The following is a 27,865-nucleotide window of genomic DNA, read 5'->3' as shown; positions in this document are numbered from 1 at the left end:
CAGGTTGTCAGGCTGGGAGGAGCTCCTCCAGGAACAGGGAAGATCACCCTCTTTCTGATGGAGAAGTCTGGTTGAGGCATCTGCTTCACTGTGTGAGGCAACTGATTGACTTTTTGTACGCGCTCAGACATCTTGGCCACATCTGCATTCACCTGTGTCAGGATCGACAGCAGGTCCGTACGACTGTGGGAAAAGAAACATCTGTTCATATTCTCTCTGACTTCCTTTCATATTTCACAGAAGGAACAGAATTCCCATCTTAGCAGAGCCACAGATATAATATTCCACTAACCTGGGAACATGCTGGATCAGGTTTCGGCACAATGACTGAATATACCAAGTGCCACATATTTTGTCTCTGAAAGAGACAAAGTTAGAAACAGTGGCTTTGGCTATTATAAAGTCAGCATGGGATGGAATGGAGTGCCCAGGTGAGGAAGCATTGATGTGAACAGAGTCGGATTCAGGGCCATCAGCCTGGATCTGAACTGGCCTCTGGGTTTTGGTGCCCTGACAAGCCTGAATGAAAAACAGCTTGGGTTTGTCTACCAAGGAGGAGCACTCGGACCCAGTAAGAGGCTCTTTCAGCTCGCTGATATTAACCAGTGTGCCATCCACACCATACACGCCTCCTTCACAGCCATGGCTGAGGAAACAGCACACCACACAGTCCATCTGACTGTGGTCCCTTTGGCCCAGCCGCCCCACCAGGGTCAGCATCTCATCCCCGGTACGGTCCTGATGGATCTCTACGTCAAAGCCCAGCCACTTAAAGACACTCTCCAGAGATCCTGGGCCAAGTGCGCGCGCACACACACCAGACACACACACACACACACACACACACACACACACACACACACACACACACACACACACACACACACACACACACACACACACACACACACACACACACACACACACACACACACACACACACACACACACACACACACACACACACACACACACACACACACACACACACACACACACACACACACACACACACACAACAGAGAGAGAATAGAGTCACAATACTGATCATTAACTTTGACTTCATATGCAGTAGAATTGTTCTCTTACTTACGTTCATCAACATGAGTCCCCTCACGGTTGCTCAGCGACTTCACTGAGTTACTGAAGTCGTAATTGTTGACTATCAGGCAGACGCCTCTCTTTTCACTTTTCATGGGATATGTTTCCAGCTCCTGCAGAGATCAATCAATAACCTCACTTACATGATGTGTAAGACAGGCGTACACTGTGACACTCGTGCTTAATACATCATCTCCTTCTTTCAGTGGCAGTGACATGTTGAAACAATAGCATCACTAAGCAAATGTACAGTATTTGTACAATGAAGAGGAAATAGGTGGACACCTTGGGTGCTGTGTCTGAAGTGTGAGAAGGTCCTGGGCCCCAGGGCTTCTTCTCAGAGGAGGTCTGGTTATCTGAGGTCTGCAAACATGCTGACACTTCTGTTTGCTCTGTGGGAGAGGATGAACGTAGAGTTTCATAGGTATTCATTTGAAGAAAACTTTATATTTGAATACTCATTATGAATGAAAACGATCTTCGTCATGGTTACGCAGTTTCACCTGAAGCTCGGCACCTTACACACTGACCTTTGGAGTCGGCACAACTGCTTGTTCCAGTGCTGAGGAGGCTCATCTTCTGTGACAGCTCATCATCTCCAGGAACGTTGCCAGGAACGTCTAGGAGAGTGATAAAAGAAGAACAATCAATCACTGCATTGTGCTGTATGGGCTTTGTAAGGGAAACAAACCCAAAACAACTCACCCCCAGAGATGTTGGAGGAACACATGGTAGAAGACTGCATGGGACACAAAAAGTATTTAGAGTTGAGCATTAAAGACAAAAATACACGTCATGCTTCATTGTTAGATACTATTCAAGAGATCAGCTTCTCACCTGAGCCAGTGATTGAGGTTCATCAATACCTTTCAAAGTACAACACACATGTTCAGCTTAAGGACCTACGTTTACATCCACATCAGTCTAACAACTTGCTCATTAAAACTTAGTCTCATTATATGTATTAGATGTATTCATTAAGATTCTCTTTTGTCTTGTTTTTAGGACAGAATCATCTGTGTCTGTGAACAGCTACATCAGATATGAGCAGCTATCCAGTGAGACGAGACATTACGCCACAACTCACTTCCACATGAAGCCTTTCTGTAAAGAGCTTCCAGAGAAGGGATCTGAGAAGAAAAGGGTTTATGAAATGACATGGGAAGATATATACACAACTAATAATGTAGAAATAACATGGAACTCAGACAAAGACAAAGTGTTGAGAAAGAAATACCGGTTCCGGCAAATCAGATGCAGAGAATGATCGTCCTTTGGTCTCTTGGGCAACCAGGCTGCTGAGACTTTCTGTAGCATCAAAAAGTAGCAACATATTAGTTCTATTCTATTTTCAAATGTTGGTTCCATTTTCAGTTTCCAGTTTTCCCAGAGTTTTTCTATTTTATTTTTATCATTCAAGCTTGATTTTATTTAGGAGGGGGAAACTCTAAATGCACGGCACAAAGGTTCCTCCTGCTTTCACTTTACTTTCAGTTCTAATGAATCATAATAAGCTTATTTCTGCTGTATATTGGCGTATAAATGAGGGGGTTATACTTCTGTTTAGAGATAAGGATAAACACAAGGGTTTACCCACCATTCTGGTCTTTAAACTGCTTGATGTGATTGATCAACACTGGACATATGTCCTTAATGACCTTCTCCAATAAGCTCAGATTTGTCTCATTGAGCTCATCCAGCCTCTCCAGCTGCAAGAAAAGCTCCAGTGTCGTCTGAAAAATTAACAAATCAACCAATTATCCTGAAAGATACATCATCTATATTGTGTACAGTACATGAAAAAAATTAATGCAATGTATACATCTATATGATTGATATCCATGGACTCACAACATTTTCTTCCAATTGTGTGCGGGGAAGAAGTTTGCTCAGCAAGAACTTTAAACTTTGCAAGTCACGGTCAGTTATATTGTCAGACAGGTCGTACAGGAGCCTCCTGGAAAGAAGTCAAGAAAACTTTCATCAACATGAGTTTCAGTGGTTCTAGATTGATCACAATGATACAATGACATTTCTAAGATCATTTGAATAAGATGCCTGTGTTTTGTTTTCAGCAATTTCTCTCAAATCTAATTGAGGCTTGCTAACTGTGATCTGCCCACCTGAATGGAGAAATGAGTCTTTTGTCTCGAGGTATTTGGTTGCACAGATTACATTTACGGATCAGCCGGGTTTGTCCGATTGCACGGAGAAGTTCAGTCAGCAGGTAAGGTCGCTCGGGGGTCAGCAGGTCTTCTTCCTCCAGGATAGAAAAGAGTTTCCAGGCCGACTCCACTGAACCCAACCGCTTCCCGCCAGCCAGGTCAGAGCACAGAAACACTAAAGCCTTTACGTCACTGCCTGTCAGGTCCTTCCCCAAATTATTCAGCATCAGACGGAATTCCATTTCCTGTGCTGAAGACAAACTATGCTATGATCAAATCAATCAATAGAGCACAAACCACAAATGCTTTCTTAAATGTGTATTTGTTTGAATTCCCAGATCCCAGATTTTGAAAACATTCCTAGCACTGCCAAACATGATGTCATCATTGCGTAACCTTGCTCACAGCAGACCTTTGGAACCTCAAAGGTGTTGTGAAAGATAGGAAGGAACCTGGGCAGAGTGAATTCGGGGAAATGATCCTCCCCCCAACTTACTTGTACACAAACAGGTAAGACAGCAAGCAAATGACAAGGAAAACTGCACAGTGTAGAGACCGCAAACGAGCTCAACATTATGCAACATTAGACAAGCGACGCTGCCCGACGACAACAAACATGCACGCGTGACGTTACCTGAAAAACGCCGCAAATGGGAGAAACAAAACGCAACGGAAGCGTGCCGCAATACAACGGAAATTACAGAGAACATAACGGAAGTTTATGACAACACAACGGAAATATAATGGAGAACTTTATCGGCGGGATACAGCCCAACTGCGATAAAAGAAGACATACTGTGTGTTATATTTGTTGTGATCCTGCACAATTTGCATCATTGTTTAATTATTAGGACGGTGTAAACAAACCTAAGACTGAATACAGACTCGATAACTCTTAATTAATTCTTAATGACACACGTGAATTCCGTGAAATTCGCTGTCAAGTTGATGTACGTGAGGCGTCGGCTGAGACCGTACAAGCTGAACATGAAGTATTTAGGAGAATGTAGCAAGGTTGGTGGCTTTGGAACGTCACCGAGGCTAAGAACTACTTTACCCATAATCCTGCGCGGTAAAAGTGAAGCTAAGGTGCACGAAGTAACTCTCTTGTTATATTTAGCTACGTGCGACACAACGAACACCGAGTACCAATTCAAGTAATAACCACTTCATCTACAACCGTTACTTTAAAAACGATAAATCAGCGATCGGCGAGACGGTCCATAGATGACAACAGCGTGAAGTAAATCCAGAATAAACGTTAAAACACGTCAAAAACACCGCGTTACCCTCTGCTATGATACATCAAACGTCCTCCAGCGACATTAAAGCTCCACTTAAAGTAACTTTAAGTTCATTTAACTAACTATACTTTACTTACTTACTAACTTTACTGTACCTGTTGGGATGAGTTTTCCTCTGGTGCGCGGCGCGGTTCTGATATTCTACGTAGTTCAGCCTCGACTCATGACTAAACTGAATGCAGGGAAAGGAAGTTAAAACCGAAAGTAGAAATGAGGAGGGAGGGAGGGAACATTGTTTCTACATGTTTCGATCCATATCAGTAATAACACACTGCATGGATACTAGAATTTATTCAACTAAATTCAAACAAGCAAAATCAATAAACCAACATTTTAGCTCACTACAAATCAAAACATTGACAAGTGATCGTTCATTCCTTCGGTTGTCACGTAGGTCACGTAGAGGGAAACGAAAATGAATAAAGACTGCTTATTATTTACCATTTCACTTTGTCTGTGTGTTATTTTCTTTAACAAGATACATGATGAAGTAGCTATGTGACCATTAAGGTAAACATTACTTGATATCCTCTGAAAACTCATATTATTATAACTCTTATGATAGTTTGTGGTCGTATTCTTAAGGCTGGCAGGTGTAGAAAGGCTTTGGTTTGGCTGCTTTGATCCTCAGGGTCTTGATGTGACCCCTGTGCCTCACTGTGACACTGAGCCAGGAGCCGGAGCTGTCGATCCGGAAAGACTCTATGGAGGGAACACACACACACACACACACACACACACACACACACACACACACACTGAGGGATCCATATGTGATGCAGAAATCAAAGTGAGAGATGAAAAATAAATAACATGCATCGTATTTTTATCACTCATTATTACTTTCTTTTGTTTTATATTAACACTATTTAGCTTTATGACGATGACCATTGTTGTTTAGTTGTACAAACATATCGTACCTGCAATTAATTTAGACTAATAATTAATTTAAAACTTAATTTGTCTGAAGCACGGTGTCTGTGGAGTTTATAAGTGAACACAAACACACAAGCACAGCGCACGCACACACACTTACTGTCAGTAATGAGGGAGCGCACCGCTGTGATGTGTCTCCGTCCCAGTCCGTGACTCCTGGACAGCACGCAGTCCACATAGATGTCCCAGAAGACCAAGGCCAGGTCCCAGAACAGCGCCGTGTGCTTGCTGTTCTCTGACGCCCTGAGGAAGAGCATCAGGTCCCAGAAAGCGGGCACCGTGTCAGCGATCCTGGGCGAGCGCATGTCCAGCAGCCGAGCCGAGGAGGAGTCCCAGCACTGCGGGTTGGCCCGGTACGCCGTCATAGGGTCCACCTGGCCCGGCTTCTGGCCCCGCAGCGGCACCGCGCACAGGCAGCACAGCACGAAGACTGTGGCCGCTGGGACGTTCAGGGGACCGGGATGCATCTGCAGACCACACAAATACAATCAGATACCAATACAACATCATTGATTAAATGTAAACAATAAAAGAAAACTAAACAAATAACAACAAATAACACTGATATATTAAAGCGTGTGTATCATGAAGCCAATTAATTAATTACTGGCCAACAATCCACATAAGGCCTGAAATAATCCAACAGGCCTGTATTTAATAAAGAACATAAATAATGATAATAATAATAATAATAATAATAATAAGCCTGAACATGAAACATAAGCAAAGTGAAGCAGTAAAACACAGAAAGCGTTCTTACCCGTATGAGCTGGGCTGCTAACGTGAGTATAGTGTTGATGGGAGTTTGGTGACTCTCTCTCGGGTCTTCAGTCGACGTCACTGCTTACCTTTAAAGGGGGACGGGCGGGGAGTTCATGATTACAGCTGTTTTACTGCTTGACATTTTGATTTGAGTTATTCTGAATATCTACAGGTGGTCCAGACATAGACACAATGTTGTGTGTGACCTGTGACTGTTTTCACCTTAAAACTTCAAACATCAAGCACTAATAAAACACAATTAAAGCTGTATTGTATTCAAACTATTATAAAATGCAAATGCAATAAGATTGTTACAATTATTTGTTTAATTTATGTGAATTCATGTGAACTCACTTCTTAAAAAATGTGATTTAAGGTCAGATTTTTAGATAGATGTAGATTAGTAGATGTAGAGCTTTGCCTTCAGGTTTAGTTCTCTCCCTCTCCGTCCATGACAGATCGATACTCTGATCCAACTGGACACAGCTATACTGTACCTCACCTGGATAGGCCGGCTGGGGCCTCCTGCTGGAGCCATGGCATGGAAGGGGAGCTTGCACCCAGGGGGCCTGGTGGGGCTCTGTGGGAAAACAAAACAAGGGAAGCCACCGTGTTCACTCACCATCTGCAAGGGAAGGAGCTAAAGGTCAGGTGTACTGCCAGTTGGGTGACCCCTGAGTGTGAAAACTGCCTTTCAGACTGTGGGGAAATGCTGAATAGTGTATACAAATGTCAAACTTCTATAAAATCGTATCTTCACTAGAAAGCCTCTATCCAACAACACATTATCTCATTTACTATGTCAGTTTAATTGTCATATTGCTATAACAACAAAAGACGACAAAGCAACACTAAAATGACAATAAAAGTGTATATTTGATTTAATTCGTTACATGAGAAAAACAAAGTAACAAACCAGCCCAACACATCTGCACAGAAATGGCACTCGAGAGCTGTAGCAGTTTGTTTACAGCACCAGAAGGTTTCAAGTTCAGTTCCTAAATTACTGGTGCGTCCTGTGACTCCCCATTTTGTCCTGATTGTCCCTCTGAATGGTCCACTGTGAAACTTTGATGTGACATTCCCTTGAAGTAAAGATTAATTTACAAAAAAAAATGTTCTACCTTTGTAGTTTAATATTTAAAAAGACACCAGAAAATACAAGAGAGTTGTAAAATCTGCACAAAACAGTACAAAGAGAAGTGACGAAGAGTGTTCCAGAGAGAGATGTGTGTTATATTTCAATGCTTTTACTGAAATGTCACTTACATACTTGATCTTAAATGTAATTGCTTTCCTAGTGAGGGGGCAGCGATAAATGTGCTGGCTTGGGCTGTTACTCACTCATTCATTCCTCCAATGACGCAGGAAGCAGACGTTATCCTTCCTCCTCATCAATTATAACTTGCAAACAAATACCATTTTCATATTCATACTGAACCAAGCGCTTAATGTAATGTTAATGTAAGATGCTTGCGGAGAGGAAGGTACAAATAATTGTTTTGTTAATGAGTATGTGCTACATATTATGATCAGACAGAGGGTCTATATAGCTGATCAATACTTCTTACGCCTTCTGTAGCTATGTTATCTGTAATTCTACTCTTGTGTTTATATCTTGCCATCATCCTCTAATTCTGAATCAGTGGATAGTCAGATACTTCAGGTTGTGACTTCCTCCTTCCTGTTTACTATAATCTACAACAGTTTAATCTAATATTATCATTTTTCCATCAGGGTTACCAAAGAATATGAACATTAACTCCAATTTGACATAATTAAGTAACAAAGAACAAACATCCTTGTCACTGACCTCAATTTGTGTTTTCTCAGATTTTATCAGACACAATTCAGTCAGAAGCCTATTTTCTTTCTGACATTACATAATTGTTTTAAGTTCAGTTCAACATAAAGTACAATCAGTCCCTGGTTTCCAAATGCGCACCTAAAATGACGTGAAGTGTCTCAGCAGGAGCCTTCTGAGACATTTACACTTCATTAACACCTTCCTTTAAAATGCTATCTCTGTATCTGGATAACGACGTCTGTTGGGAATTGCATTTCCTCCTCGCAAGCTTGTTTTACAGTATTAAGTAGCAGAACCAGCAGGTTTAGTGGCTCAAGATTCTTGTCCACATTCCAGATGTCCGCACAAAATGCATTTGCTGTACGCCAGGCGGTTTGTGACTAATTTCCAATCATGACGCACGCCAACGACATTGTGGCGTCTGACGGGTTGTAGTGCATTCTGTTGCATTTGAACCATGCATGAACATGAGGTTAAAGGTTAAAGTAGGTGGATACACGTCGCATTTTAATGATCCAAACAATGTCCATCATTCTACTTGTAGATCAATCAAAAAGCCAGCTGGGTAGATAAACATTAAGGTAAAACAATTTCGGAGAAATCCAAAAAGAGAGCGGAGACGCTGGGCTAAAATCCGTCAGTAGTTTATTCATCATTCTGACTGTACATTATGCAGTGAGAGAGGGACACCAGACGATGAGCAACATGGAGGATTACACAATGCCAGTGCCATGGCAGCACCTGGAACACACCAACTATCAGCTGGACTGAAAACAATAGCCCTGCACAAGGAAACTGTTCAGGCCTCAGTATATACAGGCACCATACAGTACAGTGTGTGTGTATGTGTGTGTGTGTGTGTCTGTGTGCGTGTGTGTGTGTATCTGTATGTGCGTGCGTGCCTGTGTGAGATTAAAAATATTAGACTGGATGAAAAACACACGTAAATGACTTTCAATTGCACAAATGCAAAGGGATGCTCTCTTCCTATCATTGGAAATATGAATTCTGTTCTGTTTTTTGCTTTTTTTTGTCCGTTCCCACTTTTTGTACTTTGAAGCTAAATGAGAGGAGATGTGGGAGTGACCGAATACAAAAGATTAGCTGATCAGCAGAGGTTTTGCATTTCCAGGTCTTACATCATTATTAACCCATAGTTTTGTGCAATATCTCTCTTTGCATAGTAAATAAAAGTTAAACGTTTTGTTGTTGACATGCACCTATGTTTTGTAGCATATTTTTCTTGCGGATTTCCGGGACTCCCATATAGAATTATAAGTCCACTATAGTGATTGCATGCAGCGTACCAGTAGAGCTGAACTTGTTTTTTTCTAATAAGAACTTTATGAGAGCGAAAGGCTAAGCCAGTATAGTGGGTGTTGATGAGGACTGTTAAGTGAGTCCTGGTTGGACAGGTGAGAGCCTACATGGACAGACTTTACGCCTTCAGCAGTAAGAGAGGCACTGCTGGATGCGGCCAGAGGGGAAAGTGCTCCGTGTGCAACAACATCCATATGTTCAGGTGATTGCTTCTTTGGCTTCTGAGTCTCTCGTTGAACCTTGTGACCTGTGACCTCACGCCTCACATCTCTAGAACCGACACGTTTCTCTCCTCGACAGCACCGCCGCTCCGTCGCTTCGGTGGGACTTTGACCTCGGCCCCCCCGGGGGCAGGCGCAGCAGAGTTTCCTAGTGTGAGACGACTGGCTGATTGAGAGAATATTTCCCTGTCGTATAGTTTGTGGAATTTTGGCACGAATCTCTACTGCGTTTTGTCAATAACATTGCCAAAAACACCCGCTATACAACATGCTGAATAAAAGAAACAAGCTGTAAATGTCATTGTAAAATATGCTGTTAATTCCAAACCTGAACTCCTTCCCTCACTTACATGTATGTACAAATTTGCAATTTGTGAGTGTGCAAGTGTATTCAATACAGTATTCGGTCTGCACTGCCCCTTTGGGTCCTCACATGCAGCCTTCGCACACACTTAACATGACCTACAGAAGCTCTGACCGTTTCCCACACGTTTTGGTTTTTAGTGAGGCTATCTCCTCCCCCGGATCGTACCATTCTTTTTCCTTTCTGTAATGTTTTTTTTGCGGTATATTCATAGCTTTCATAGCCATGCAGAGTCCTGTAGAGAGAGGGCTCTTCATGCCAGGGCCAGCAAGCGGCGCGCTTTGTGCGGATAATCATGCCAGGTGAGAGAGTGGTGTGGATTCCGCCTGAACGCCTGTGCACTGGCACTAAAGGATGGAAGAGGAGCACTGTCACTCTAGAGATCAGGGTGGGGAGGGGGGGGTTGGGATTAGGTCAGGTTGGTGGGAGTAGGTGGAGTTGAAAAGGCTGCATTTCTATGCCACTACAATGGAATTTGTTAAAATGTCCACTATGTCTTTTTCAAGTAAATCTAATGCCAAAGATCAGCAGCAATAAGTGCAGTCCAGCTGTCGGGAAGCCATCTACGGAAGCCTTGGAGGAGTCCGTCGGTGGTCGCCATCTCTCCTCGGGTTAAATGGCTGAGGCGTTGGGGTCATATCGCCGTTTCTTCACATTTCTTACGAGGAGACAAGAAACAGGCGTCAGTTTGTGCAAAACCCGGGTGTGTATAAGACAACCAATGCCACGTGGACAGCATCCACACTCATCTCTTCAGTATAGCAGACTTGTGGTTAATTTGCTTTAAAGATCAATACATTGAGAGAGGAAGTTCTCCGGGAGTTGCAACAATCTAACAACATTGCGGTCACCTTCCTGAAGACAATGAAGTGAGGACAGGCTGGTCCATGTTGGCCTATTCAGTGTGGTCTGCAAGCAGATCAGGGGGATCTCCACTCAAACACCTTTAGACTGCATATTTACTTACAAAGATGTATTACAAAGTCAGCTTGTTACTGTTTACCTCTGCCAAGGAGGTTATGAACTGATAGAACTGCACACTGTAGCAGATGTGAGTCAGTGGGGGGGAGGGGAGGTATCATGGTCCTGTCAATAATGAATTTTATCATTGACGGGCGGAGTGCTAATTTGAGGATTTCTGGGCCTTGGCGGAGGTATGTGTTCCCTGAGTGCCTTCTAGTTGAAAATGACAATGAATCTGAATGAGAAGGTCCTGAGTGGAGATGTCCTCCATCGCCCCCTTGCAGACAACAGCCTACCAGCTTGAACGTGCAACACCAGTTCACAAGGTGAGGTGTGTAGGAGACATCTGTCATTACCATTTGATGGAAAAGACATTAGTTCCACTGAAAACAAACCACCTGGGAGGAAAGCTCTAACGTAAAATACACTCTATAGAAGAGGGAAAGAGGAGACAACCACATAAACAACAACCACAGCAGCAGCAGCAACAAGAACTACTACCACAACAGTGGGACAACAACGAATACGACAACAGGAGTTATGCATAACCTCCCCGTACTGTGGCTCGCTGTGGGGCTTCTATCAGTCTGTCATGCACCTGATCCAATAGGCCAGTTGAAGGTGGCACTATTGCTGTGCGTGGTTCATGCAGTGCAATGCGCCGTGTCTGTACCAGGTCTGTGAAGCAGGCAGCAATGGCAGCTGGTGTGGGCGGGTCCGAGAGTCCTGCTCTGCTCTAGGGCGGAGCTTGGCCATCCAGGTGGGTGTGGCCAGCCATGGCACAAAGGCTGCGGCCAACAAAAGGTCCTGGCTTCCCTGTCTCGCTCTCACCACGCCATTTAAACTCTCACCCTCGAACAGTAACGAAGCGAGAGAAAGATCATGGTGGTGATGAGAGCACGAACCCTGGACCAAATCACTGTGGTTCTGGCTCAGCCTTTGTGCAATGAGCTGACCTCCTCCAAATTAACAAGTCAACATGCAGAAATGTTTCCTTTGTTTCTCTCTCTTTTTTTTTTTCTCATGGCAATCATGATGCTTTGCTACCTGGCATGCTTTGGTGGCTGCAAGTTTGTATTGGTCATTAACTGCTTATGTCTTTTTAAATTAAGATGTAAGTAACACCCCTGTTGCTCAAGACAGCAGGCTAATCAGTGGTTGATTGGAACTTATTTCACATAATCTATTGTACAATAGAGTACATTTACACAAAGACGGAAAACTGATCCTTCTTTGGATTTTAGGAGGGAACTACAGTTTTTACTTAACATCCAAATAAATACACTCTCTTTGTCGACTAATCAGCTGATCTGGTTTAATATATTCTTCCCTCTGTGTTGTGTGTTAATCTATATTATAGGGTCCTGCTCTCAACATGCATGTCAAGCATTGAGCTTTGCCCGTCCAATCAGTTTGAGGTTCTGCTACAGACGTATAAACGATCCCCCAAGTGTCTCTCATACCCTTTGTCCCAATCACCCACCACTCCTACTGCCTCTGTAGATGTAACTGGTAATGTTCAGAGCCAACATACTATCATAAGCATTTCACATACAAGTGCACATGCTCTTTGTGTACGTGTGCTGTGCAGCCTGGGGTCCATATTCTGTAGCAGGAGCTCAAACCCTGGTGTCTAGAAGCAGCAGGGATGCTAGAGTTAGAGCAGAGAGACATGCGGCGTGTTGCTTACTTAAAGCCCCATCCAGTCCCCCCCAGCACTATGGCAGCCACAAGGATGGCTCCGGCGATGGAGCCTATTATTAGATTGGTGGCACTAGGACCTGTAAAGGGTTATGGGGGGAAAAAGACATGAGTTTCTATACTCACTTACTGTATAAATGACATGTAACTATACAACGATGACTTCACATGGAACAGAACACATACCATAAGTATACTATACAGTAACATGACTGAGTCTGCAGATGCATGCTTTTCAGGCCCCTAGTGTGTAACTGCTGAGTGAGTCCAATGTAATGAAACAATGGCCCTGGGAACGCTTAGCTTTACATGATGTCAGGCTAGTGGGTCGGGACTATGTTTGTCGGGATTGTGCGGAAGACGAGACCCTAGGTGTCCATCACCGTGAAGGTTTAGTTAAGCAGGGATTGACAGGTGATGTGTGTGGCCTGCAGTGTGAAGAGTAGAAAATGTCTTTAGGTCCCAGTCACCACACAGCCTACCACTGACTGACAAGCCAGGTCACTAACTGGATACTGCTCAGGACTGTTTTCTGTCTAAATGCCCCACATGCCCCAGAAAGGAGAGGATCACAGGAGCAACCACATAACAACTAAGAATAAGAGAAAGAAACGGGGCGGGAAGAAGAGGACGGAAAGAGGGGGGGGGGGGGGGGATGAAGAAGAAAGAGACTTGTAGCGATGGGGTACAACAGGAAGTGGCAGGAGAGGAGAGGGGAGGGGGGGGTTAGGGGAGGGTGGAGGGGAAGGGAGAGGGAGGGTTCCATCAATCAATCACACAACACTGAAGACATCCAATCACATGACAATTATATGGTCACCACCAACACACAAGAAACACAAAGCCACCGGGACGGACACGCGGGCTCAGGCCGGCTCACGAGACCGCCCGCACACTGAGGCACCACGATGAGAGGAAGAGCTGTGAAAGGGTTAAAGATGCTTACTCTATTCCCCACCCTGTGCCTCCAAAAATCACCCCCAGGGCCAGAATGGTCCCTGCTACTGCCCCTATCAGCCTGTTAGTGGCCACGCTCACTGTACAGAGGGAAAAGGAGCATTATTACCACCCTGTCACACACACACAGCAGGCTTCCGCTTCAGAGTCATGGATAAAGTGACACCCTTCCCTCCGCCACCGTCTCGCCCGCTCTCCCACCGCCCGCTTTACCACCTGCACTCCAGAGCCGTTGCACCAACTTTTGAGAAATCTGGTGATCTGTTAAACCGCCAGTGTGCGATACAAAGCGGCAGGCGTCCGGCTGAAACATGCATGAATATTCTCCTTCGGTCATCATCCCGCACGAAAAATCATCACAGCTGCGTTTCAGTACACCTGTGCGACGGACAATGCTCTTTACTCGCGGGCGTCTAGGACTCTGCTCAGATCTCAGAACAGATCTGTCAGTCAGAGTGAGAGTGGCACTGGATCATCACAGTGAGACACACAGAGTAGATACTGTGTATATATAATAAACACATATATAACGCTGCACTCTATGTGTTTCTCATTCAGATGCCAGAGGCTGAAGGAAGTGGAAACCGACCCTTGGGTCCTTCTTCCTGAGTGGCCTCAGGTTCTTTAGGCGGGTCAGGCATGCTACAGTCTGTCCCCGCCCAAGTGGTGTCACAGGTGCATGTGGCTTCATTGTTGCACACCTGTACAGAGGAAACATAACAGCTGTGAGTGATTACCTGACACACATAGGGGTCCTTTTAGGGCGCCTTTATCGCTGGAATCATGCCAGCAACAGGCAACAAAACCTCTCAGAAGGGTGGAAATGTTGGTGTGTATTGTGGTAAGGACATATATGACGGCATATTAGCCACAAGATGCAGTAGAGATGAGAATACTGTACCACAGAGGGAGTAAAGATAAATTCCTGGCTGCTTTACTAATGCATTCTGCAGCTTGAGGTAAACAATTTAGCAGAAGTCTTACATTTACAGAACACTCATCATGTTTTTCCCCATTTTAAAAATCAGAGACAACAAATAACAACCATTGAATTCTGCAAACCTCCTAACAGACATAGGTTGATTCAATTGTCTGTTGTTGTTCAGTCTTGATGAAATGAATGTAGCACTCAGCCACTCACCCCATGGGCAGAGCACACCTGTCCATTGGGTCCACTCGGGCAGGTGCTCATGTTGAGCGACTGGATGGGCAGACACTTGCGGTCAAGGCACATCATCGACGGCCCACAGGGAGTCCCGTCCTCCACGTAGCCAAGGTCGGTTTCGTCATCCAATAGGACGTGGCCACCACTGTTACAAAAGAAGAGAGGGGGGGAAAGGCGGAGGGTTACGGAGGGATGACGACTTCAACCTCAACAGGATCTATACTGTGGTGGGCTGGTGTTTACCTGCAGTCTACCAGTTTGCCTTGATGGTTAAAGGAGGTGGGGGTGATCTCGCCCTTCATCATTCCGATGCGTGGGTTGCGTCCAATGTTGGCGCACAAAAGGTAACCGCAGAACACATCGCTGTAGAAGACAAGCAGAGAGAATGGTGACCCGGGCAGAGACAGACGCTGTAATAAATGTGTCTCCTCCTGAGCTCTACTGCTGCGAAAGAACTTTAAAACTGCAAAGCTCTTTCCGTCTCCAGAAAATTAAAGCCATAAACAGCGACTTTAATTTCTGTCGCCGTGTTCCTTAAGCACTCACTGCTTGCTACACTGGAGCCATTTATCTCCATCTTTCCCACAGTTTCCCTTCTCCGTGCCCTCTGTGTTCAACTTCTCATAGCAAAACTTCTCCGAGCCGCCGGCCTCTGCAGGGAGGAGGAGAGAGGAGAGAGGAGAGAGAAGAGCGGAGGTGACAGCAGAGCATCAAGTGGTAAAAGGCCTTTTTCTGTCTCGGCATGATGACACTCCCATTACTGACAGTGATGAGGATGATGACGAAGATGATGAACAGAAGTTATACTAATCTTACTTGTCCCCCAGATGTATTTACACTGGTTTTCTCTGGTCTTGCACTCTCCAGTGTAGCAGCGGCCCTACAGAGGAGGAGTGAGAGAGAGAGGGAGAGAGAGAGAGAGAGAGAGAGGAGAGAGAGAGAGAGAGAGAGAGAGAGAGAGAGAGAGAGAGAGAGAGAGAGAGAGAGGGAGAGAGAGAGAGAGAGAGAGAGAGAGAGAGAGAGAGAGACAATGAAATCATCCTCAGTCTGCTTCCTCCAGTCTATCTTACTGCATGACTGCTCATGTTTGGAGCAACACAAAGTTCTCCTTCAGTCCTAAGTCAGTGGTTCTCAATCCTGGCTCTGCAGTACCAAAGTGGGACAGAACCCCAGGATTGAGAACTGCCTAGTCAGCGTAGTCTGCGTACCTGGTTGAGATGGCAGAAGTAACCGTCTTGTTTGTGAAGATTGGGTGGACACTGCAAACAGGGATGGACGTTAGCTTTCTTCCCTGCCGTGCATGTTGAATATGTAATATACAGGTTGAAAGTTAGTGCAAGAACACCTGTCCAGAGTCTCCAGAACAGGTTTCTGAGATATCACAGTCATTCACTGCGTAGCGACAACTGTAACCACGCGGGTAGAACTGGAAAGGGAGAGACGGATGAGACGGTTAAGGATCCAGACGCACCAGTACAGATTAATGAGTGGTGATGTAATAGTAAACTGGTCACATTCCTACCAAACATGTGTTATTGCAGCACGGGCCGTCGCTACAATGCGCCCCGTTAGCGAGGGAGCACTTCTTACAGCATTCTTTGTAGCACTCCTAAGAAAAGAAAGGAAAAGAGCTTCATCACTGTGACCAATCAGGCAACAGCAAACAGACCTGAGTGAATGACCGGATGTGAGAGGGACTCACGGCTCTCGCTCCACAGTCACACTCCTCCCCCGCCTCCACAAAGCCATTCCCGCACTCCGTCACCTCGAACAGCTGCCAAAAGAAGACACGAGAGAGAGAGTCAAGGGTTTGTGTCATGCAATGGTGGCGATGGCTGTGCACGGCGAGCATCTCTCACCTTGGTCGGCCTGTTGAAAAGACACGAGCCTCCGCCTTTCAGAAGGAACTCCTTGTAGTCGGAGATGCTGCATTTGGAGAATTTCCGTGGGTGTTGGACTCTGGGGAGAGACGGAATACCTGATGGTGACTAAATCGATCAATTGGATAATAGAAAAATAACGATGACAAAGTCGCCCTGTGAGAGTTTCACATGTAAGCGCCAATGTCAGAGTGTGTGTGTGGTCGACTCCCCCCTGCGTCATGACAACTGAGGGATGCGTCTCTGGAGGTTCGCCTTCTCTTCAATTTGTCCTTGGACCTTATTTATTATATACATCAGCTGTCCCCAGAGTCGACACTTAACATGGTGAAGCAGCGTTTTGCTCTCAGGCGTCACAGACCTGGAATAACCTCTCTGTTGACATTAGACAAAGCTTTAAAACTTCACGGTTTCTCTGCCTATTCTGCTCTAAATCGTATTTTTACTATTCTCAACTCTAAATCTCTTCTCCTGACGGTATTTGTACGAGTCTGTAAAGCACTTTGAACTCCATTGTGTATGAAATGTGCTAAATTAAACACGATGGACTGCCTACCAATCAGAAAATAAGCCATTTTTATACACACGTTGGTAAAAAAAGACAATTTCAAACAAAAGACAAGCCGCTAAGAAGCAATGAAACGCTACAAATTCTGCATTTACAGGCGTTGGTTTGATTAGATGATGTTTCTGTTGTAGTCACAGTGGTTTTACCTGATTTGCATAAACAAACATAAAGGACCTATAGAGCAGAAGCCCCAAATAGAACTGTTTAATGCAGTAAATCCTTCATTCCTATAAGATAGCGATGATAACTGTGTTGTTGTCTGCATGTAGTGAGTCATCCTGTCAGAATCTGAGTTTCATACAGGCTTTGTTTTATCCCACTCCTCGCTCTTTTTTTGTGTCTGTAAAGGTGTGTTTGCATGAGGTGTGGGTGTGTGTGTGTGTGCGCGTGTGTGTGTGTCTCAGAGGTATGTCGGACATTTACCCATTGTCTTCCATGATGCAGCCAACCCACGAATCAGCACAACCGCACTCCTCTTAAAGTGAGTAACCAACAGAGAGAGAGAGAGAGAGAGAGAGAGAGACATTAATCAGTACACCCTAATGAAAGGCGATCCTGATGATCACAGTGTGAGTCACATAATTAATCTGTTTCCCCTATTTTACAGGTCTAATCACAGGTGTGTATCCTTGTTAGGTAATAATAGGTGTTGAATACAGACTTCTCTTGGATGCCGGGTCCCACTGGATGCCCAGGTTCTGTGCCAGGCTCTGGGATAGAGACACGGCCATGGTCCAGGTGGTGCCGTACTGCAGGGTTAGGGTAGAAATGGGGTTTATTACATATTTACATGATAAGTGATGATATTGAACATTAGATATTGCCGTAAGCCTGACCTCGTTGACCCCGACTCCTCGGCTCACAGAGCACATGCCCCCAAAGTACGCAGCGCTGCTTCTGCGGTAATGGAAGGTTACATTCCTGCAAGAATGTTGGAAGACAAAAACAAGCAGATCAGAGTCTACAGTAAATGTCATCCAAAACCCCAATTTTAAAACTCAATCCTCCTAACTACTCACAAATTCAATCAATGTCTAGGATACGGGAATATAATGCAGTTGTAAGTCACATGCACGCTGCTTTCGGGAGGTCAGGGACCTCATGGGGAAGCCCGCACTTACGAGAAGAGGTGCACAGTGTCTGCATGGTACTTGATGCTCTGTTGTCTGTACTTGGAGAAGTCTCGCAGCATGTCCAGCGGCTTGACACTGATGGGGATCTGATCCTTATCCGTCCAGATCTCCACGGCGATGAGGACCACGCGGGTACGTAAGTGCTCTTTGAAGATCTGGAATGGAGAGGGTGTAAATTAGAATGTGAGGAGGACAAACGAGGGGGGAAGGCCGCACACTGGGAGAAGGGAGGAAGAGACGAAGGGGAGTGTTAATGCACATGACAACGACGCACAACACAACACCTGCACACCGCTGACTCAGAGCCACTATGTGACACAAACTCATCAGACTGGAGGAAACAACAATTGGAATGCACGTGAGGTTTGATTGCGGTAGTGATCCATGAGGGTAAAACACAAACTCACAGCATCCACAAGATTCACCACCGACTTGGCAAAGTTCCTGGTGTGCTGCTTGGTCTTGTGTCGTTTATACTGCAGGCACAGAGGAAAGAAGAACAAAGGCGAAGATGAGCACACTGCAGTGATTCCATAGTGCCCACTCAACATCCTACAGTCAGCCCAGCAGCAGCGCCCTCTTGTGGACAAAAGGGGCTGGCATTTTGGTTGTCAGATTAAAAACACACACCATGCTGTGGTCGCTGACGATCATGATCTCCAGATACTTCATCTCCTCAAAGATGTTCCGAGGCATCTGTGACATAAAGAGAGACACAATCAGCTGTACACACACCCTGTTACCCTGTGAGGCTTTGTTACGTCCTTCAACCTAATAGAACACATAAACCTGACGGGCACCTCGTTGGAGCTCATACCTCCGCCAAGGCCGAACAAGCCTAGACTAAATTTGTATGTTCCAATTATAATCTGACCTAAAGAGAAAGATTTTAATCTGATTTCTCTAATACAACACACACTTCACATGTTACTGAATCAGCACCACCTCAGCTACACACACACACACACACACATCATGCCTAAGCTTCTGTGATGCATTCATAGTTTATTATGGCATAAATAAGCCTGATGTTTGTAGATTTCATAAATATAAATCCTGGATCTTCCCTCTTCATCCCTGGGTCACGCTCCACCCTCTCACCAAAATTTCACCAAAATAGGTTTTGTAACTTCCTGCGTGATCGGGGCTAACCCATAAATGAACCGAGCAAACCGATGTGGGTGAAACCGGAGCCTCCCTGTTGGAGGTGAACGCACTAAAATTGGTCGCATTGCGAAAGAGAGCATCGTGAGGTCAGAGACTTACTGCTCGCTTTTTCCGACGCTTCAGCCAGGACAAGTCATCCAGCTCTGACAGCAGCTGCTCCTCCTCCACTATGAACACACAAAACAGTGCCCCCTCAGCGCCACACACATATTTACAACAGGACCGGGCCCTGTGTGTCATGAGTCACGGCCACAGGAGTGTGTTTTCCTTCTGGGGGTTTGTTCCCCACAGAAATTAAAGGAATTGTTTTGCTACATTTCTCGTGGCCATACTCGTATGTTTGTGTTGTGGTGGTGACAGAGGTCAAGTGAGGTGCGGTGTGATGGTCTGGAGGTGGAGGGGAGAGAGATCAGAGTGTGCAGGGCGACAGGAAACCTTACCCTGCGCCTCTGGATCGTTGCTCCACTGGAGGGAGGGCGTTCTCCTGAGCGTGTGAGGCCGCGCGGCTGTATCCTGTGAGGGTGAGGGCATCCAGTGCCAAAAGAGGGCGGACAAGCACAGAGAAAATGTGTCATCATGGGAGAGGCACCGGTGCTCAGGGTGTGGAGGAAGAGTGTGCAACCATCTCCATGGAGACAGCAGTGCACTACATGTAAACTACAAACATGTAAAATACTGGATCATGTAACGTTGTGAATACAAAACTATGAGAAGTAGCAGTAATATTGGCTAAAGTATTATTATTATCATCACTAACACAAATCAACAATGCAATACTGAGCACAATGGTGAGGTCATCATTTAAATACATTCCTAATAGAATGTGTCAGGGCAGTGGTTCTCAAATTGTGGTACATGTAACATTGGTGGTACTTGAAGCAACCCCTCTCATTCTGCAGAGAGTCAACACACACACACACACACACACACACACACACACACACACACAGTCAAACACTTACTCGCATACACACACACACACACACACACACACACACACACACACACACACACACACACACACACAAGCTTTTCCAGCGCTTTTTCCTCAGAGTTGGTCCTCTGTGGATGAGGTCATGCTCAGACGTTAGCTGCTGCTCAGAGGTGGCCCTTAGCTCACACAGTTTGAGAACCGCTGTGTCCTTGTTTTACAAACGCCACGATATATATACACGCTCACTCCATCCAGGCATTAGTCATTATCTGACACCACTCGTCTGCTGGCTTTAGAAGCAGGAGCGTCCTTGGATTCATTAGGATTTCCTCCGCTGATAAAGGCTCATTAGTGTCAGGGAACAAAGTGAGCATTGTGAGTGTGTGGCAGTGACAAAATGTGCAATAGGAGCGCTTGTTTCCAGGTTATTAGCGACACATGGACAGTGTACATCTGATACAACAGCAGGGCGATGAATGCTACCTTTGTGGAAGCTTATAATGCGCCGTTTCTGCCGATTCACCTCTGTGGTCATTACTGAGGCTACGGGCGGTAAGTGTGTAGAATAACTGAGCATTAGAAACTCAACAAAGGTAGCAGTTATCAGGCTGTGTTTCTGTCTACTCAACGGGGTAACTGTGTTTTTTTGCGGTGTAGTGAAAGAAATGACTTACGATTGAATGGCTCTGTTGTAAAGGCTCAATTAGATACACAAAGACGCCATCGTCAAACATCCCACTGTCAGGCGCAGAGAGGAGAGAAAGAAGGGAGAGGAGAAGCGGTGAACACTGAGTCAGTGGGAGCCGAGGAGTGTGTGTGTACACGGGTTACATGAGCAACTCTGCTGTTCACTTACTGCAGCCCGTTGCAGGTAGATATGGCCGCACGGGAATTGTCGTTCCCCCTCACCTGACCGTGGTAGTAACAATGCTCACCACCCTGAGGGAAGACAGAAGCTGTACTCATGCTGCATCAAAGCAAACGCCTGGCCAGAAACAACGCTGCGTACCTACAGGATACAACGCAGCGCTGCTAAGGCTGTTTATTCTGATTTCGGAGGCGGAGAAAGAACGAAGCTAGTGCTATTTCTCTCCTTTCTGGGAGTGTGACAGACCCTCTCACAGATCGCACAACATATGCTTTGGTAAGACGTTGCCAGTTGGGTCCTGACACCATATGTGACTCAGCTGTCAGACACAGGGTGAGCAGAGGACGTTCGCTCTCTCTCTCTCGCTCTCTCTCTCGCACTCTCTCTCGCTCTCGCTCTCTCCCCCTCTCTCTCTCTCTCTTACCCACTTTGCCCACCCCACGCTGCACTGACACTGCAGAGAGAGAGCGCCGCTTCCCCCTCGTCACGTGAGCAGGGCTCCAGCAGGAGGCTGCAGGGGAGCGAAACCCTGCTGATTCAGCTACAGCGAGCCCAGCCCAGCCCTCTGCCTGAATCAGCAGCAACAGCAGCAGGAAGCCTGCTCTCATTCCAAACATCGCTCCTCTCTCTCTCTCCCTCTCTCTCTCCCCCTCTCCCTTTTTTTGTAAAAAGTCTATGCTTGCACGTTAACCATTTTATAGCTTATCCACTTCATTCTCTCCTCCTCTCCTCTCTCTGCTGTACATGTTGTTCTTTCCCGTGTCCTGGATTTCCTGGATGTAAATGTTGAGGATGCATGACAGTGGAAGTTGGGTTACAGATGAATAATTCAGTGACAGTGGAACACTTAAAGTCTCATTCTTAATTGTTAAGTCAAAACATATTTGTGACAATTTGCCGTAGCAGCTGCATGCTCGACTGTACCGACAAAACAAACACAGTGAGACACCTACAGCAGCTGCACACAACACACAGTCTACGGGGAGCCAATTAGTCTTTGTTAATTAATGAGAGGAGTCAGCTAATTAAAGAGCTTAGAAAACGTTACCTTTGATTGAACAGGTTTGCCCCCTTCATAGTGGATCTCAACATAGTCTGAAGACAACAGATCGCTGCAAAAGAGAGAGACTGCAGTTGGTTAAGGTGGAAGGATGTGACGTCATCGTCATCAGTAAACACAGAGGGGGCCAGTCCCGACCCCCCTCTCATAATGTGGTTTAAACTACTGGTGAGCACTGCTTGGGTTGGCATATAAATAAGAACACTCATCATTACACAAACGCCGGCATTTCAAAAGTGCAACGGAGATGAAATAGTGCCCGCCCGTGTTGCCGTCACTCAAATAGATGATGAATTACCCCCACAGAGGCATGAATTGCCATTATAAAAGCAATAATTTCCCCGAATTTATCAATAAACTCTGTCACGACGGAATGCAAAGCAGAAACACAAGAGCTGTAATTTTGCAAAGTGGCCTTATGTTAAATCAAACCCAGCCAAAAAGCAAATGAGCCAAAGCTGCCTTTTCCAGCGCGTAACTCTCCCTCCGTCGTATCGTGGTCGGTAAACTCCCAGCTCACGTAACCAGAAGAGACGCCTGTAACTTGGTCTGAAGGTTGTCAATGGAGCCCTAATGCGATAAACGATTGTGAGGCCACAGATTCACCTTGAACACAGCAGTGCTCCGGGCTGTTCTCACCATCTGAGTCAGCGCGGGCCTTACAATCACACACACACACACGCGCACGCACGCACACACACAGGCACTAGCACACACACGCACGCACACACATGCACACACACACAATCTGTTAGCTGACAGATGACTTCAAGAGACAGAAGGGTTTGGGATTAGTGTTTTTGTTTTTTTTGCCACAATGGCGTTTTGGGGTTTTTTTTGTCGGAGTAACCTTGTAAATCAAAAACCTTCCCCAGAGCCCGTGGACGTGTAAGTTGCAGCAGAAAAAACGTGCAGGGACGAGGGTGACGGATGTGTCGGCGCAGTGACATTTTTAAAGCGAGGCTCAGCAGGAAGTGCACAGAGTTACAGCAGCAGCAGCAGCAGCAGCAGCAGCAGCAGCAGCAGCACGGCGGCGGCGGCGGCAGAGTCTGAGGGATCCGTGAGCGAGGAGCTATTTTTAGCACGATAGACCAAGCAGAGTGGACCACAGCAGAGTGTACGGGCCGCTTGCATTTGTGAGTGTGTGTGTGTGTGTGTGTGTGTATGCTGGGAGTTTAGCGGCATTGGAACGTGAGTGAAACGAGGTGTGTTTGATAGGTGGTGTGTGTCTGTGTGAGAGCAGAGAGAAGGGAGTCCTGCCCTCAGGTCTCTCTCTCACTGCTGCAGTACAGGAGAAAGACACAGAGAGGGAGGACCTGCAAAAATCTGCATGAGGAGGTTGATACATCTGGCACCGGATCAAAAGCTGCCCTGGATCCCCTGGTGACACGGTGCTGCCATTACTGCTCACACACACACACACACACACACACCTCCTCTGAGCCCAAATAAAAGGGAGATGCACGATGAACGAGACAGCTGAGGAAGCAAACCCTCTCAGGGAGTTCACTGGTCCAATTAATGCTGAGGCAAGCAGAAAGGATGCGACAGACTTCTCCCAAATTTAGATTTCCATTCATTTTAGGTAGAAAACTTAGAAGAAACTTAACAGCAGATGGTAAAGACCGGGTCCTTTGGGGTACGGCGAGAGAGGAGGAGCGGGAGTGAGGCAGCTAGAGTAGAGAGTAGCACCCTTTGGCAGGTTGCAGACCCGCCTATATTTAGATCAGTTCTGTCGCAGCTACAGCGGCGAGCACAACTCAGATCGCCTCACCAAAAAAAAGCAAGAAATAGGGCTCATAGGTGAATAAGCACGCAAAGGATCAGGGTCCTCGTGTGTCAGGACAAAAGTGTGTGCGTATAAAGGACACGGGGAGGGACGAGGGAGGGAAAGTGTGTGTGTGTGGGCCGGCGTGGGTGTATTCAGGCTCCGCTCGGCCATTAAGCCATTTTTGCCGATTGTGAAATCCGAGCGATTGTTCTACAAACTAAATAACACGGAGATCAATGGCGACTCAAAGGTTTCTGGGGGTCACACGCTATCTAAGTTTGTATATGATGACATATACTGCCTGCTGATGTTACTGCATTAAGGTTCTAATAATGGGCCTGGGATTCAATCAGCATTTTAAAACCCTTGTACATGCGCACATTTAAGCTGCCCTCAGCCATTAAGCCCTCACACACTGTACTGTGTGTGTGGACTGTCCACTCTGTGCAGAGGAGCAGATCAATATCCCTGAGTTGTCCGAAAGCGTCATGTTTCACAAGAGGACAAAGTAATCATGGACAGACTGACGGACTGGACTAACTCTGCTGCTCATTATGATACAAACCAACTCCTGCACCATTCAAAACACACAAGCGCTCTCTTAAGTCTCTCTCTTATGTTTCTCTTTGGCAATTTCTGTTTTTGAGTTTTGTAAATCAGGCTTCTGACCTCAATCAGCTCATTACTGTATCTTTGACCGACTGACCTGACATATAATAATACAGATCGTATCCAAACATCATCTAAAACACCTCTGGAACTCCATGTTTAATTCATCAGCCACACACACACACACACACACAGTCCTTCCTCATTCAGTTTGTGTCCTTGGCTCCGGTCTGACCTTGACTGGTGCTGCTAACATCCGCCGTCCCTTCACATAAATCGTATCACAAACCAGCCGAGGTGAAACTATTAACACCACGGCTTCCTAGACACCGCAAAAACAATCCCTTTCACTGAATATGAGCCAGCTTACAGTAGAAGAGGAGGTAGAGGAAGAAGACTTACTTGTTCAGTGTGAGGTCCAGAACAAATCTGGAGCCAAAGGCCTCTAGCTGAAAACTGGCTTGGGCAAGGTGTACCGCCTGTAGGAGAGACGGGGAAATCAGCAAGACGTCAAAATGGAGCATATAAATTACAGATGAGTCTTCCCCTTTTCTGTCATCGTGTACGCAGGATATACTGGAAGTTATCAGCAGTGGCCTCTGGGGCTTATTATTCAGTTTTGGATGACAGCGGCAGGAAGACACATCTGCTACATTGCTGCTGATGTACAGTGTGTGTGTAGCAGGACGTGTAGGCGTGTGTGTATGTGTGTGTGCGCTTGCTTAGTCTCTATTGCAAATTAGATGAAAATCCCATCAATCAGATTAAGTCCTACAAACAGAGAAATGGACTAAAACCCTTAAAGTCTGGACCACTCAGTGTTCTCTAAAGTAACCAGACGTCCCTGCAGGGTGCTGGTTTTTCACCACACCCTAGTTTCAGTGTTACCACCACGTCTACCCCCCGCTTCAGCTCCGGCCTTACCTGGGCCTCAGGGGCTTGGTTCTTGGCCCGCGTGTCCAGGTCATGGTAGGTGCTTTCCGAGTCCTCGTTAAGGTAGTAGATCAACCGCGAGGGGTACGTGATCACATGCTCTACTGCATGGTGTGTTGTGTTGTCTATCGCAGGTGCTGCAGTCGCCTGTTGCTTCAGCAGCGCCAGCACTGCGTCCGTCTCAACCTTGTCCTCTACTCCTCCAGAAACTGCAAGAGAATCCCCCAGCAGATAGACATTAAAAACCCACCCAGTCCACACACACACACACACACACACACACACACACAGAGACCCCAGCTGTCATCCTTTATTCATGAAACGCATTAATAATACGGAGGATAGTGGCCGTAGCTGCATTACAATTCTTCCGGACACAGTTTGGTGGGACTGTGTTACATACTGTGCTATACTGACAGCCATATATGTCACTAAGATGAAGAGGAATGCAGAATATAAGCAGTTTAATTCACAGGAAGCTGCGGTTGACTTGGGAGGAAAAATCTGCACCAGACTGATAAATGCAGAGATCATGATGCATTACTAATCCAAAGTGCCTCAGACCACAACAGCGGCTGGATATCAGTCTGCAGTAATGACACCTAAGTGACTGCAGTCGTTATTATCTTATATTGCTGCTATTTCTCTAAATGAACAGAAGCTGCGAGGCTGGGATGCTGTATTCTGTATTCTGTAGTCATGCACCATGATGAAGACTCCGCATATTATTTCCCTCCTCTCCCATATCATTTCCTGTTTTTTGAAAAGCGCGATATGTGCAGATATAATAATAACATTTCCTATTTTTGAAAAGCGCGATGTGTGCAGATATAATAATAATCTTAGACGAACACAAATCAGTGAAAAGTGTCAGCGGCTGAATGAGATAGAAGAGGAGAGGAGAGAGGGATAGAGAGAGAGAGTTGCTTGTTTAAATACGTACCGAGCGACGCTAGTGATGGATGGAGCCAAGGCGAAAGAATGCTGACGAGCAAATTGGCCAGAAATATCAAATGCATGATTCATATTTGATAACTGAAAAATCTCAATATCAACACATCAACGCAGTGTGCAGCGGGCGGCCCATCGTGCCGGGGGGCTTTCTTCATGTATCCAGGGGCGCCGGGATACTGCTGTGGGCAGAGACGAGCAGGAGAAGAGGCAAAGAAGGCGGTGGCCAGGCGGCTACTGGAAGTCGAGCAGCAGACTCCTCCTTGACGCGCACAAAGATGTCCGTCCTCCCTCCCCGGGGCGCAGGGAAGCCGGGCAGGTGACTTCAAAGGCACAGCTTTAAAGGTACCGACACACACAGCACACACACACACGCCGAATTATACTGCACTCACTTGTATTCACTAACAGCACACTGGCAATAAACAACCAACCGAAATGTATTCAAATGTATTTTAATAAAGCCTCACGCCCCTGTAAGAAATTATAATAATAATAATAATAATAATAATAATAATAATAATAAAAGTAATAATAATAATAATAATTGCATACATAATAATAGTAGCAAAGAATAAATAAATAAATAAATAAATAAATAATAATAATAATAATAATAATATTATTATTAATAATAAGTCAATAAAGCAACGTATGTACAGTAGATATTCTAGTCAATTGAAATATTGACTTAATTCAGTACTATTGTCATCCACCACATTTAACTGCATATAACATTTCATTAAAGTCAGTGAATTCGTTGGTTTATCATTCTAGTGAGACTCCTAACCCACCATGAAGGGGTTAAAATGGTTTAGTTCTTTAACCAAGGACAATAGTCTGCTTGAAATATCACTTCTACTGGGTGTCAATATTTTTGTCCAAAGCATTAACATTCATGGCCATTTCAAAATATCATGTTATGTCTACAATCTAATCAGTTTCAATTTATTTCACAGAAAATTGTGTGTTTTTTGTTTTTATCTGAAGGGCAACACAACCTTAAGCCATGACCGTATGATGTCACCTTGTTGGTGAAGATTTCCCCCAAATGCTGTCATAGAAAATGCTGTCCCAGAAATGCAGGCATCAGTGACATAGCCGCCAAAACACCTGCCATTGCAAACTCTATTGGATCTATGAATCCGATGAATGGTTGACAATCTTAACGAAACAGAATACGTAAGGTCAAGCGAATTCGAGTGAAAATGAAGATGTGATGTTC

The 27,865-nt window shown here is 45.5% G+C and overlaps 2 protein-coding genes across 3 annotated transcripts; both read right to left on the bottom strand.

Annotated features, from left to right (window-relative positions):
- Positions 1-4,820: 4,820 nt before the first annotated feature.
- LOC143015742 (protein FAM237A-like) lies at positions 4,821-6,806 on the bottom strand. The gene is made up of 3 exons (XM_076169799.1): positions 6,771-6,806; positions 5,607-5,973; positions 4,821-5,272 (listed from the first exon to the last, which is right to left on the bottom strand). The coding sequence occupies exons 1-3, from the start codon at positions 6,804-6,806 to the stop codon at positions 5,151-5,153; spliced, it is 525 nt and encodes a 174-aa protein (XP_076025914.1). The 3' UTR covers positions 4,821-5,150.
- A 1,897-nt stretch (positions 6,807-8,703) lies between these two features.
- On the bottom strand, positions 8,704-27,055 carry adam23b (ADAM metallopeptidase domain 23b). 2 transcript variants are annotated; one of them, XM_076169962.1, is made up of 26 exons: positions 26,633-27,055; positions 25,681-25,898; positions 25,159-25,235; positions 22,365-22,428; positions 21,305-21,387; positions 21,123-21,186; positions 19,955-20,027; positions 19,614-19,681; positions 18,978-19,043; positions 18,755-18,823; positions 18,336-18,502; positions 18,051-18,135; positions 17,876-17,963; positions 17,638-17,689; positions 16,626-16,725; positions 16,469-16,540; positions 16,289-16,375; positions 16,112-16,192; positions 15,975-16,025; positions 15,583-15,646; positions 15,313-15,418; positions 15,010-15,129; positions 14,743-14,911; positions 14,191-14,302; positions 12,634-12,724; positions 8,704-10,638 (listed from the first exon to the last, which is right to left on the bottom strand). In XM_076169962.1, the coding sequence occupies exons 1-26, from the start codon at positions 26,706-26,708 to the stop codon at positions 10,593-10,595; spliced, it is 2,349 nt and encodes a 782-aa protein (XP_076026077.1). In that variant the 5' UTR covers positions 26,709-27,055; the 3' UTR covers positions 8,704-10,592. The 2 variants fall into 2 exon arrangements, with proteins under 2 accessions (XP_076026077.1, XP_076026079.1); XM_076169964.1 differs by lacking the exon at positions 12,634-12,724.
- Between the last annotated feature and the right edge of the window lie 810 nt (positions 27,056-27,865).

Source organism: Genypterus blacodes, unplaced genomic scaffold (genome assembly GCF_046128005.1).
Source record: "Genypterus blacodes isolate CSIRO-AG114 ecotype Tasmania unplaced genomic scaffold, CSIRO-AGI_Gbla_v1 ptg000214l_1, whole genome shotgun sequence".
Taxonomy (NCBI): Eukaryota; Metazoa; Chordata; class Actinopteri; order Ophidiiformes; family Ophidiidae; genus Genypterus; species Genypterus blacodes.
The sequence above is the reverse complement of the archived record's forward strand: the minus strand, read 5'-3'. Positions and strand labels throughout refer to the sequence as shown.